The sequence below is a fragment of the Hyla sarda genome, chromosome 6, assembly GCF_029499605.1.
Source record: "Hyla sarda isolate aHylSar1 chromosome 6, aHylSar1.hap1, whole genome shotgun sequence".
NCBI lineage: Eukaryota > Metazoa > Chordata > Amphibia > Anura > Hylidae > Hyla > Hyla sarda.
Genome location: NC_079194.1, coordinates 253076311 through 253088307, shown reverse-complemented (window position 1 = coordinate 253088307; position 11997 = coordinate 253076311). Strand labels below are relative to the sequence as shown.

General features: G+C 44.2%; 1 protein-coding gene across 1 annotated transcript in view; it reads right to left on the bottom strand.

Moving 5' to 3' along the window:
- Window positions 1-11997, bottom strand: part of CAPN1 (calpain 1) — an 82045-nt gene that overhangs the window by 1563 nt on the left and 68485 nt on the right. Inside the window, exons 16-21 of the mRNA XM_056526948.1 lie at window positions 11065-11122; window positions 7938-8002; window positions 6268-6336; window positions 6082-6160; window positions 5889-6005; window positions 2304-2362 (exon numbers count right to left, since the gene is read on the bottom strand). Coding sequence (XP_056382923.1) covers window positions 2304-2362; window positions 5889-6005; window positions 6082-6160; window positions 6268-6336; window positions 7938-8002; window positions 11065-11122 — 447 coding nt within the window. The remainder of the gene's footprint in view (window positions 1-2303; window positions 2363-5888; window positions 6006-6081; window positions 6161-6267; window positions 6337-7937; window positions 8003-11064; window positions 11123-11997) is intronic.

Here is an 11997-nt window from a genome sequence, read left to right as displayed (position 1 = left end):
ACGAACGCCGGGCGCAGAAGGGAGATCAGACATCTTATCCTCTATCCTTTGGATAAGGGATAAGATGTCTAGGGGCGGAGTACCCCTTTAATGCTATTGGTGCCTTAGCAGGTCACTGTGATTGCAGTTATCATCATTTATAGCTCAGAGTAATTGCTGTTGATTTTATCTAAGTATATTGAAGTATAGACATGATTTATTATGCTTTTCCATAAAAAAAACATTTGGCTGCTGATGATTTTTGATTAAATCATCCAAGAAAAAAATAATAATTACATTGACAACCCTGCCCAGCATTTGGGGCCACTCATTTTTGGCACCAGTGGGGTCCCAAAGGTTGGACTTCCTGACCTACTTTTACACCCCAACTGATGGCATAAAAGGCTAAGTTATGAAAAAATAAGGCTAAGTTATGAAAAAATAAGGCTAAGTTATGAAAAAATAAGGCTAAGTTATGAAAAAATAAGGCTAAATTATGAAAAAATGAGGCTAAGTTATGAAAAAATGAGGCTAAGTTAATACATAGTATTTAAGGCCATTTTGAGAGAAAAACAGCTGTCTTATAGCTAAAAACTATATGGTCATAAGTGCAGGTTCATTTTTTTCAGCCATGTTTCTTTTGGAAAATTGAGTAACAGAATGGATTAAAAACATCTGAAAAAAACATTTAAAAAAATATTAAAATATATTTAAAAAACTGACCAAATGGCAGAAAAAAATCACTTGAAACCTTTTTTGCATAAAGCAGCATTTTTTTTATCTAACATGCCAGATGCCGTAAACCATACACTTTTTAACACAATTATGGTGTATAAAAGTAAAATAAAGAAGAGCTGATGATACATATTAATACAATGGCTGTTGGAGTATGACCTTCTTGCAGCTTTCATTTAATTTGGTTGTCTACACAGATGTCAGGAAGTACAGTCTCCCTTTTCTAATATAAGCATTTTTTTTAATGAATTTTATTGTATTTATATGTAGTAAATAACTATATGTGCTTATGTATGGCTCCTTTCACACTACCGTTTGTGCATGTTAAGTGACGTCCGCTAGGAAGATAGCGGGAGAAAAATTTGTGCTTGCGACGTCTTTTTCTCCCACTATCTTCGGCCGTTAGAGGAAGTCCATTCAAGTGAATGGGATCTTCTTTGCCCACTATGACTCCCGTTAGGCTCTGTTACAATAAAGGACGTTAAAGGGGTACTCCGCCCCTGGCATCTTATCCCCTATCCAAAGGATAGGGGATAAGATGTCAGATCGCCGGGGTCCCGCTGCTGGGGACCCCTGGAATTGCCGCTGCGGCACCCCGCCATCATTACTGCACAGAGCGAGTTCGCTCTGTGCGTAATGACGGGCGATACAGGGGCCGGAGCAGCGTGACATCATGGCTCCGCCCCTCATGACATCACGGCCCGTCCCCTTAACGCAAGTCTATGGCAGGGGGCGTGGCGACCGCCACGCCCCCTCCCATAGACTTGTATTGACGGGGGCGGGCCGTGACATCACGAGGGGCGGAGCAGTGACATAACGATGCTCCGGCCCCTGTATTGCCCGTCATTACGTGCAGAGCGATCTCGCTCTGTGCTGTAATGAGAGCGCAGTGCTGCAGCAGCGATCCCCGGGGTCCCCAGCAGCGGGACCCCGGCGATCTGACATCTTATCCCCTATCCTTTGGATAGGGGATAAGAGGTCTAGGGGTGGAGTACCCCTTTAAGGGTGGTCAAACTGAAAAAAAAAACAAAAAAAAGAGCCCTTAACGTTCGTTTGGAACAGAGCCGCTTTCATAGATTGAAAATAGCCTCTTTGGAGAAGGAAGGAAAATTTTATAAACTGGTTACAATAATTGAGAATTTTGGTAACAGTGTGGTGTGAAGGTCCACTGAAAGCAAACCCCCCCCTTTCTTTAGAGTGAGCTAGAATCTGCTGAAGTGAAATAAAAAAAATAAAAAAAACATAAAATCATCAAAATGAATACAGAACCACAGAAAAAAAAAGGCAAAATGTGTTGTGACATTGTTTGGAAATGTTTTGATTCTACTCTATCTTAATCTGATTTTACATACTTTGTTCGTTGTAGTTATTTATCTTGTTGCTATCCATGGCTATTATAGGCCGGGAGTGACTCTATACACTATATATACACTTAGGGTACGTTCACATGTAAAGGATCTGCTGCATATTTTGTGCAGCTGACTTTGCAAACTCAGCTGCACAAAATATGCAGCAAAAATATGCAGTTGATCCTGTACGTGTAAACATACATACCCTAAAGGTGTAATGACAGCCAGTGACAGGCTTACCGTAAAGAGATTGAAGTTGACAACACCATCTTTATCTGTGTCCATCCCCAGGAAGAACCCTAAGAGAGAAGAAAATACTAAATTGTACAGACAATCCAGAAATTGTAACAAACTGTGAGAAAATAATGTCAGTATACACAAAGCTCTTATCTATGACATCCGAGTGGGTAAACATCTGAGTGATCTCCAAAGACATTTATTGCTTGACTTATTAGGTACAGAAGTCTTAAAGTGGACCTGTCAGCAGGTTTTTAGCTTATAAAGTAGTGGCATGGCTGTAAAGGGCTTTTGACCCTGAAACCATACATACCGTATTTTTCGCCCTATAGGACACACCGGCATATAAGACGCACCCAATTTTAAAAATCCAAAATCTAGAAAAAAAAAAAGATTCTGAACCCAACAGTGATCTTCAACCTGCGGACCTCCAGATGTTGCAAAACTACAACTCCCAGCATGCCCGGACAGCCAACGGCTGTCCGGGCATGCTGGGAGTTGTAGTTTTGCAACATCTGGAGGTCCACAGGTTGAAGACCACTGGTATAGGAGGTAGTACTCACGTGTCCCCGCCGCTCCGGACCCGTCACCGCTGCCCTGGATGTCGCTCCATCGCTTTCACGGCGTCCCCAGGGTGTCCCCGACGCTCCGGACGTCTTCTTCCCCAGGCTCCACGCTCTCTGTCGCCGTCATCTCGTGGCTATGCACACCACTCCTATTGGATGACGGGACGGCGTGCGCAATGACATGATGACATTGAAGGAGAGTTGTAGTTTTGCAACATCTGGAGGTCCGCAGGTTGAAGACCACTGGTATAGGAGGTAAAACTCACGTGTCCCCGCCGCTCCGGACCCGTCAGCACTCGTCACCGCTGCCCTGGATGTCTCTCCATCGCTTTCACGGCGTCCCCGACGCTCCGGACGTCTTCTTCCCCGGGATCCGCGTTCTCCGTCGCCGTCATCATGTCGCTACGCACACCGCTCCTATTGGATGACGGGATGGCGTGCGCGATGACGTTGAAGGAGAGCGCCGGCCATGCGAGGAGGCAGGTAAGGTACCTCCCGGTGTCCTGTAAGCTGTTCCGGATGCCGCGATTTCATCGCGGCGGTCCCAAACAGCCCGACTGAGCAGCCGGCTTAGTGTTATTTTCGCTTCACATGCGGTGGTCAGCTTTGATTGCCGCGTCTGAAGGGTTAATACAGGGCATCACCGCGATCGGTGATGTCCTGTATTAGCCACGGGTCCCGGCCGTTGATGGCCGCAGGGACCGCCGCGATAGGTGTGTATCCGCCGTATAAGACGCACCAACTTTCCCCCCCCCCCCCCCAGTTTTGGGGAAGAAAAAGTGCGTCTTATACGGCGAAAAATACGGTACATCTCATAAGTAAATTGCCCCCATCTCTGTGCTGGAGGGGTCAATAATGTAATCAGAGGCATATACGGATTCAGGGTCAAAATCATGACTTTACTTTATGCCTTAAAAAAGGTCTACTTTAAAGGGGTATTCCGCCCCTAGACATCTTATCCCCTATCCAAAGGATAGGGGATAAGATGTCAGATCGCCGCGGTCCCGCTGCTGAGGACCCCTGGGATCCCCGCTGCGGCACCGCGCTCTCATTACAGCACAGAGCGAGTTCGCTCTGTGCGCAATGACGGGCGATACGGGGGACGGAGCAGCGTGACGTCATGGCGCCGCCCCTCGTGACATCACGGCCCGTCCCCTTAATGCAAGTCTATGGGAGGGGGCGTGACGACCGCCACGCCCCCTCCCATAGACTTGTATTGAAAGGGGCGGGCCGTGACATCACGAGGGGTGGAGCCGTGACGTAACGATGCTCCGGCCCCTGTACTGCCCATCATTACGTGCAGAGCGAACTCGCTCTGTGCTGTAATGAGAGCGCGGTGCCGCAGCCGGCATCCCAGGGGTCCCTAGCAGCGGGACCGCGGCAATCTGACATCTTATCCCCTATCCTTTGGATAGGGGATAAGATGTCTAGGGGCGGAATACCCCTTTAAGGGCCTTTTACACAGGACGATTATTGTGTCACACAGGCAAATTATTGCTCTCAATAAAAGAACCAGTGATCAGCCAACAAACAAGTGATTGTGGCTGATGACTGGGATTGTGTGGCCCCCAAAATTTTACACTGGTCAGCCACAAATCTCCCTGTGTGAACATGGGGATGTACAGCTAACCAAGATCCATGTGAAGGGCCATACGAATGACTGAAGTGATCTCTCATGAGGTTCTGACCAAACAATCATTGAGCCATGTAAGAGACTCATTTAACAAGCGCTGGTCTGGTGACTGGTGCTCATAGTGGACATGGGTCTTCCTGTATAGGTCCCTTAGCAAATAGAACTAGATCAGTCCCTCCATCATTTACCGTCAATACTTTACTAATGTACTTTTTACACTAGCTTAATATGGCTGCAATTTAGCTTTTGTATAACAGCTGTCCTGACCTAAGATCATTAAAGGACCCAACGGTGATTCACATTCTGTTTAGAAAAATAACGGGGTGAGGGGCTCTACGAAACCCAAAAAACCATATCGCACCACTGTGAAACTGGCCTAAACCATAATAGATTTATAGCAGAAAAATAGAAGATATATTGTTGGGGAAAAAATTGGTTAGGACTGGCATTGATGGAAACACAACATCTACTGTATTGGGCTGTGTTTACACTGCAGTTATATTTAGTGTATTTTAGGCATCGATATACAGTGGTCCCTCAAGTTACAATATTAATTGGTTCCGGGACGACCATTGTATGTTGAATCCATTGTATGTTGAGACCATAACTCTATGGAAACCTGGTAATTGGTTCTAAAGGCACCAAAATGTCATCCAAAAATAGGAAAAAGTGAGAATTAAAGAAAAATAAGTAGATAACTAATATAGATAAAGCAAATCCTTACATATAAAAGTAAGAAAGATCTGCTGGGAGCTGTAAATCACTGTCTATGTCAGTGTTTCCCAAGCAGGGAGCCTCCAGCTGTTGCAAAACTACAACTCCCAGCATGCCTGGACAGCTTTTGGCTGTCCGGGCATGCTGGGAGTTGTAGTTTTGCAAAAGCTGGGGGCACCCTGCTTGGGAAGCACTGGTCTATGTAGAGGACAGGAGCTTCTTCGGGGTCCTGTACAGTACACGCAATGTCCTAAAAAAAAGTAACATGGAGCCGTCCTCACCTGGTGTCCAAAGGAGCAGCTAACCCTGGCCCAAAGAGTAGTACAGAACATGTAATGCCACCCTGTACTGTAGGGGGCGCTACCAGACATCAGTCAGTGCATACGCTTCAGTAATACAGGTGTTTTACCACTGAATGCCCATTCTGATTGGTCAGTTCATTGACTCGTTTCACAGATCAGGACTGTCTGTACATTGTATGTTGAGTCTGGTTTCAACTTACAATGGTCCAGAAAAGACCATTGTATGTTGAAACTATTGTATGTTGAGGCCATTGTAAGTTGAGGGATCACTGTATATATGAGATGTGGCTTTTTTTGATAGCATGTAGGAAACAGTAGGACCGAGAGCACACAACTGCAAAAGATGGAGCCTTAAAACAGCATGTGCACTTACTAAACATGGTCTCCAGCCGGATCAAACAACACACAAAGCTATCAAAATCCACTGCCAGATCCGGCTCGGCGTATCGGGTGATGATGAGCTGGTGGAGGGGGTTGCTCAGTTTGAAACCTAGAGAAAAAAATAATAAAATAATCAATGGAAAGCTGTGCATTTAGGGGGAAATTCAAAGTGGCATAAAACCAACCTGAATTCTCTATTGCCAGGCGCATCTCATAGGCGTTCATGCTTCCAGACTTATCTATGTCAAACTGTCTGAACACGGTCTAATAAAAATTAAACAGAAAAAGTGAATGCCACTTCGCAACTCACCCCATCATGTCCACTATCATGAACAATGTCTAACCACAACCGCAGATCCCTTACATCTTACCAAATAATTCTTGATCTTATTCCACAGAACATTGAACTCCACCATTCCTAATTTTCCATTTCCATCTTTCTGTGAGATCAGAGTTAAAGAAAACATCTACAATCCTTTATATATATATTTTTTTTTACAAATGATGACCCTCAGCTTATAGCCAAATCACTAAAAGCCAACACATACTTATAGTAAAGCCATATATGTTTAAATCAATTCTACACCGGGGCAGTGTCCCCCTGGGATCCCTGTAAGGCCTTTGGTGGGTGTCATCTGACTAGTGCCTTGTTGCAAGTGTGGGTTGTAGTCAATGAAGCACATTCAGAGCAAGTTCTAATAACCAGTGGGGTACCTATAAAGGAGTAGTCCTGTCCTGAAAAATGTATCCCCTATCCTAAGGATAGGGGATAAGTTTCAGATCATGGGGGTCCGACCACTGGGGCCCCCCGCGATCTCCTGTACGGGGCCCTGGCAGCCCGCGGGAAGGGGGCGTGTTGACCACCACACGAACACCGACACGCCCCCTCAATACAACTCTATGGCAGAGCCGGAGTGCTACCTTCGGCAATCTCCGGCTCTGCCATAGCGCTGTATTGAAGGCGTGTGTCGACCGCCGCTTTGTGCGGTAATCAACACACCCCCTTCCTGCAATCTGAAACTTATCCCCTATCCTTAGGATAGGGGATACACTTTTAGGGTCTGGACTACTCCTTTAAGGATATGTACTGCGACCCATAAAGTGTAATATTTTCATCAGTGATATTGCAGAAGGTCTTGATGATAAGGTATTGGTCTTTTTGTTGATAACACAAAGATTGGTAACAGGGTTAGAATAGTATAAAGTATTTTAATTTACACCCCATTGATGGGAAAATTACCACACCAGAGACAAAGGGACTAGCAACAAGAAGGCCTAGAGTAAATAGGACCAGCTTCAAGTACTCTAGTCACACGAACACCCGAAATTACCCTGGTCAAGACATGAGCCTGTCTGTTGTTAAAGAATTGTGCCCCCTACATGGATGACATCGTTGAATACTAAAGGAAAAAAAACACGTGCTGGGTCTGAGCCCATTCCATGACACTGCCCCTCAACCTATCACTAACTGAGTCTGACATGCCAGGCACTAAAAGCTGGTAGCATACCGGAGCTGAAGGTCAGGAAACCAATTTCAGTGGCACTGGTGGAGCAGTGGAAAGAAACTTAAAGTTTATAATTTATAATTATTATATAATATAAAATATATATATAATATATATATATATATATATATATATATATATATATATAATATATATATAATTTATAATTCTAATTTATTCAGTTTTATCATTTTATGTAGTTGTGCTTTAATTAATGTTTAACTTTTTCTTTGCATATAACTACTAAGGGCACCCCACTTTACAGTCAGCCTGCGCACAGGATGTGCCCAAGATCCCTAGTGCAGCCCCTGTCACTGTGTCGGTGTAAGAAGTGTGAGTAGGCCCTCCAGCCATAGTGACCAGTGAGAAGTAGACCATCAGTGTGGGACTACTAGCCTCAGCTATGTCACAGGTCTACAGGCCTTCCTAAACTGTGCTCCCTCTGGGTTGCTGCATAGCTACAGGAGAGTTTGAGAGCAAAAGGTAGTTGAGAAGTTGGAGTAGAACAACTTCAAAAACATCACACTAAAAGATACATCCATCAGGTTCACCATACTGCGGCAAGACTCCAAGCTAAACCCTTTAGAGCGAAGGTCTTTATCTGCAATTAAAGAACATAGATGGTAATGATAAAAATAATGTTGATATCTTAAAGGGGTTGTCCAAAATTATGGACAGGATTAGCCTTTATATCAAGCAAAGGAGGGGAACAGGCAAAATGTATTTTAAAAGAGGTTTTCTAGCCTCTATGGATGGTCTAAAAAGAAAATCTGTCATTAGTTACACCGACAATAACCTGTCAGTACAGTCAGGTAGTGCAGGTGACATAGATGACAACGATAGTTACCTGATCCCCTTCCGTGCTTTGGTTCTCCCGCAATCTTTCACCGTATCTTCTGTCCCGGGGCCGACCTGGAGAATGGGCGAAGCTTAGTGATGTTACCGCCACTGCAGAGCAGAGAAGCAGCAGAGGTGACGTCACAAAGCTCCACCCATTCTCCAAGTCAGCCCCAGAATGGAAGATATGGCGGAAGATTGAGGGAGAACCGGAGCACATAACCAGGTAAGTATCATTGTCATCAGTGTCATCTGCACTACCTGTCTGTACTGACGAGTTAGTGCAGTTGATTTCTTTTAAAGAAAACCTGTCATTTGCAAAAACTTTTTATACAATACAGATAGTAACATTATGCACTGTATGTATATTTGTAATATACATTGGTTATTAAATGTGTATAATTTTAGGTGAAAAATGCTGTCTTGTCCCTCCAGCTTTTGCCTATATGTCTCTGTGCCGAAACAAAATACAGGAAGTGTGGGGGCGGGACAAGCAAGGCTCTGTGCAGGCTCCTGGCTTGTCAAGCAGCCTGCTGTGTGAGCTGGGGGTATGCTACAGAGCCTCAATGCACAGAACCCTGCTTGCCCTCACTGCACAGTGCCCTTGTCTGCCAACACTTACTTTATTTTGTCTCTGCACAGAGACACAAAGGCCATAGCTGTAGGGACAAGACAGCATTTTTGCACCCAAATGTATACACCTTGTTTAACCAATGTATGTTACAAATAAACATATACAGTCATGGCCGTAAATGTTGTGGAAAAAGGGAGGAAAAAAAGCAAATTGGACATAATGTCACACCAAACTCCAAAAATGGGCTGGATAAAATTATTGGCACCCTTTCAAAATTGTGGAAAAATAAGATGGTTTCAAGCATGTGATGCTCCTTTAAACACACCTGGGGCAAGTAACAGGAGTGGGCAATATAAATCTCACATCTGAAAGCAGATAAAAAGGAGAGAAGTTCACTTAGTGTTTGCATTGTGTGTCTGTGTGTGCCACACTAAGCATGGACAACAGAAAGAGGAGAAGAGAACTGTCTGAAGACTTGAGAACCAAAATTGTGGAAAAATATCAACAATCTCAAGGTTACAAGTCCATCTCCAGAGATCTAGATTTGCCTTTGTCCATAGTGCACAACATTATCAAGAAGTTTGGACGGAAGAGAAAAATTTATGAAAGGTGTCAACACAGGATAGTCCGGATGGTGGATAAGCAGCTGCAAACAAGTTCCAAACATATTCAAGCTGTCCTGCAGGCTCAGGGAGCATCAGTGTCAGTGCGAACTATCCGTCGGCATTTAAATGAAATGAAACGCTATGGCAGGAGACCCAGGAGGACCCAACTGCTGACACAGAGACATAAAAAAGCAAGACTACATTTTGCCAAAATGAACTTGAGTAAGCCAAAATCCTTCTGGAAAAAAGTCTTGTGGACAGATGAGACCAAGATAGAGCATCATTCTACTGTTTACCGAAAACGGAATGAGGCCTACAAAGAAAAGAACACAGTACCTACAGTGAAATATGGTGAAGGTACAATTATGTTTTGGGGTTGTTTTGCTGCCTCTGGTACTGGGTGCCTTGAATGTGTGCAACGCATCATGAAACCTGAGGATTACCAACGGATTTTGGGTCGCACTGTACAGCCCAGTGTCAGAAAGCTGGGTTTGTGTCCAAGATCTTGGGTTTTCCAGCGGGACAATGACCCCAAACATACTTTAAAAAGCACCTGGCAACAAAGCCCTGGAGAGTTCTGAAGTAGTCAGCAATGAGTCCAGATCTAAATTCCATTGAACACCTGTAGAGAGATCTTAAAATTGCTGTTGGGAAAAGGCGCCTTCCAATAAGAGAGACCTGGAGCAGTTTGCAAAGGAAGAGTGGTCCAACATTCCGGCTGAGAGGTGTAAGATGGTTATTGATGGTTATAGGAAGCGACTGATTTCAGGATGTTCAGCCAAATATTAAGTTAAGGGTGCCAATAATTTTGTCCAGACCATTTTTGGAGTTTGGTGTGACATTATGTCCAATTTGTTTTTTTTCCTACCTTTTTTGGTTTAGTTCCAATACACACAAAGGGAATAAACATGTGTATAGCAAAATATGTTACTGCAATCCTTTTCCGTGAGAAATACTTAATTTTCTTGAAAAAAATTCAGGGGTGCCAACATTTATGGCCATAACTGTAAATGTTATTATCTACATTTTATAAAAGGTTTTTGCAAATGACAGTGCCCATTGTAGGTAGGCCATCAATATGAGATGAGCGGGAGGCCAGATGGTCGTCACTCCCCCCACCAGCTGATTGCATAGACTAAGGTGTGCATGTGCTGCAGCTCCTATAATGCTTGTACCGGCTACTGTCACTTATCTGCGCAGGTGCAAGGTATTGCAGTTTCTTCCTATTTACATTAACCAGACAATGCTAAAGTACCTGGCATTACTATTAATAATATAACGATTACAGGTATAAGCAAAGGTACACTTTAAAGGGTTCTACAGCACTTGCACAAGCAGTGAAGGCTCTTCAGTCAGCTGATCAGCAGAGACACTGTAAATTGGACTCCTACTGTCTTAATTTTAATAATCCGGATATCCCCTTTAACCCTGAGCAACCCCATAACAACATGTATTGGTGCTAGTGCTAGTGACATGCACCCAACCAGGGTACCTCCAGCTGTTGCATAACTACAACAAGATATATAGATATATAGAGGTTTACTTAAAATATCTTTCTAGGTGGTATAACAGGCTCTAAGCACTGCCCATAATCCTAAGAACTTGTTATTTGTTCCCTTATTTTTATGCACTGGAACAAATACTTACGTTTGCCCATGATTCTGTTTAGTATGGACTGTAGCTCGACTACACTTATTTCCATATCCTGTATATGATAAAGAAATATGTATCAGTAACACCTCAAATAAATATTCACTTTATCCTTGCTGATCATTACCTTAAAGGAGTACTCCACTGCAGAAACACTTATGCCCTATCCCTCCACAATGGAAACTCCTGCACGGCACCCTGGCAGTCCCTAGATTTGGGGTGTGTCGACCCACGCACAAAGGAAGCAGTGGCTGATACACCCTCTCCATGTATCTCTATGGGAGAGTTGGGGGTACCTGACTCTCCATTCCTCAGGCATGCCAGGGTGGCACTCAAGAGATCGCGGGGGTCCCAGTGGTCGGACCCCCTGCAATCAGACACTTCTCTTCTATCCTTTGAATAGGGGATAAGTGTTTCTGCATTGGATTACTCTTTTAAGGAGAGGACATCTGCTCTTACAGTGTTCCCAGAAAAATGCAGATATAACCTCTCTCTATTGAGTTACATAAATCCATGCGTATGCGGATTCTGCATGGTTTGCACATGGAATCCGCACCAATTCCATGCGAAATCTGCACAAACCAGAAACTACCCAAATGAATGTGGACGCAAAATTGGTGCGGAAATTCTGCCATGTGAATATACACTCACTGTGGGAAGGAAAGCCAGGGATATGTTTTCTTAATCTCCCATCCGCTCCCGCTGGATTTTTGACCATTATTCCCTGCTCCCGCAACATGTGTGTCTAATCCAGCCCGCTCCCGCAACGTGTGTGTCTAATCCCACCCACTCCCACAGCAAGTGTGTCTAATCCTGCCCACTTCCGCTAACATTTTTTCACAGGTTTTTAAAATAGTACTCCCAGTGCCAATTCATTACCCCCTCGTGCCATTTATCCCCTCCTCGTGCCATTTATCCCCTCCTCGTGCC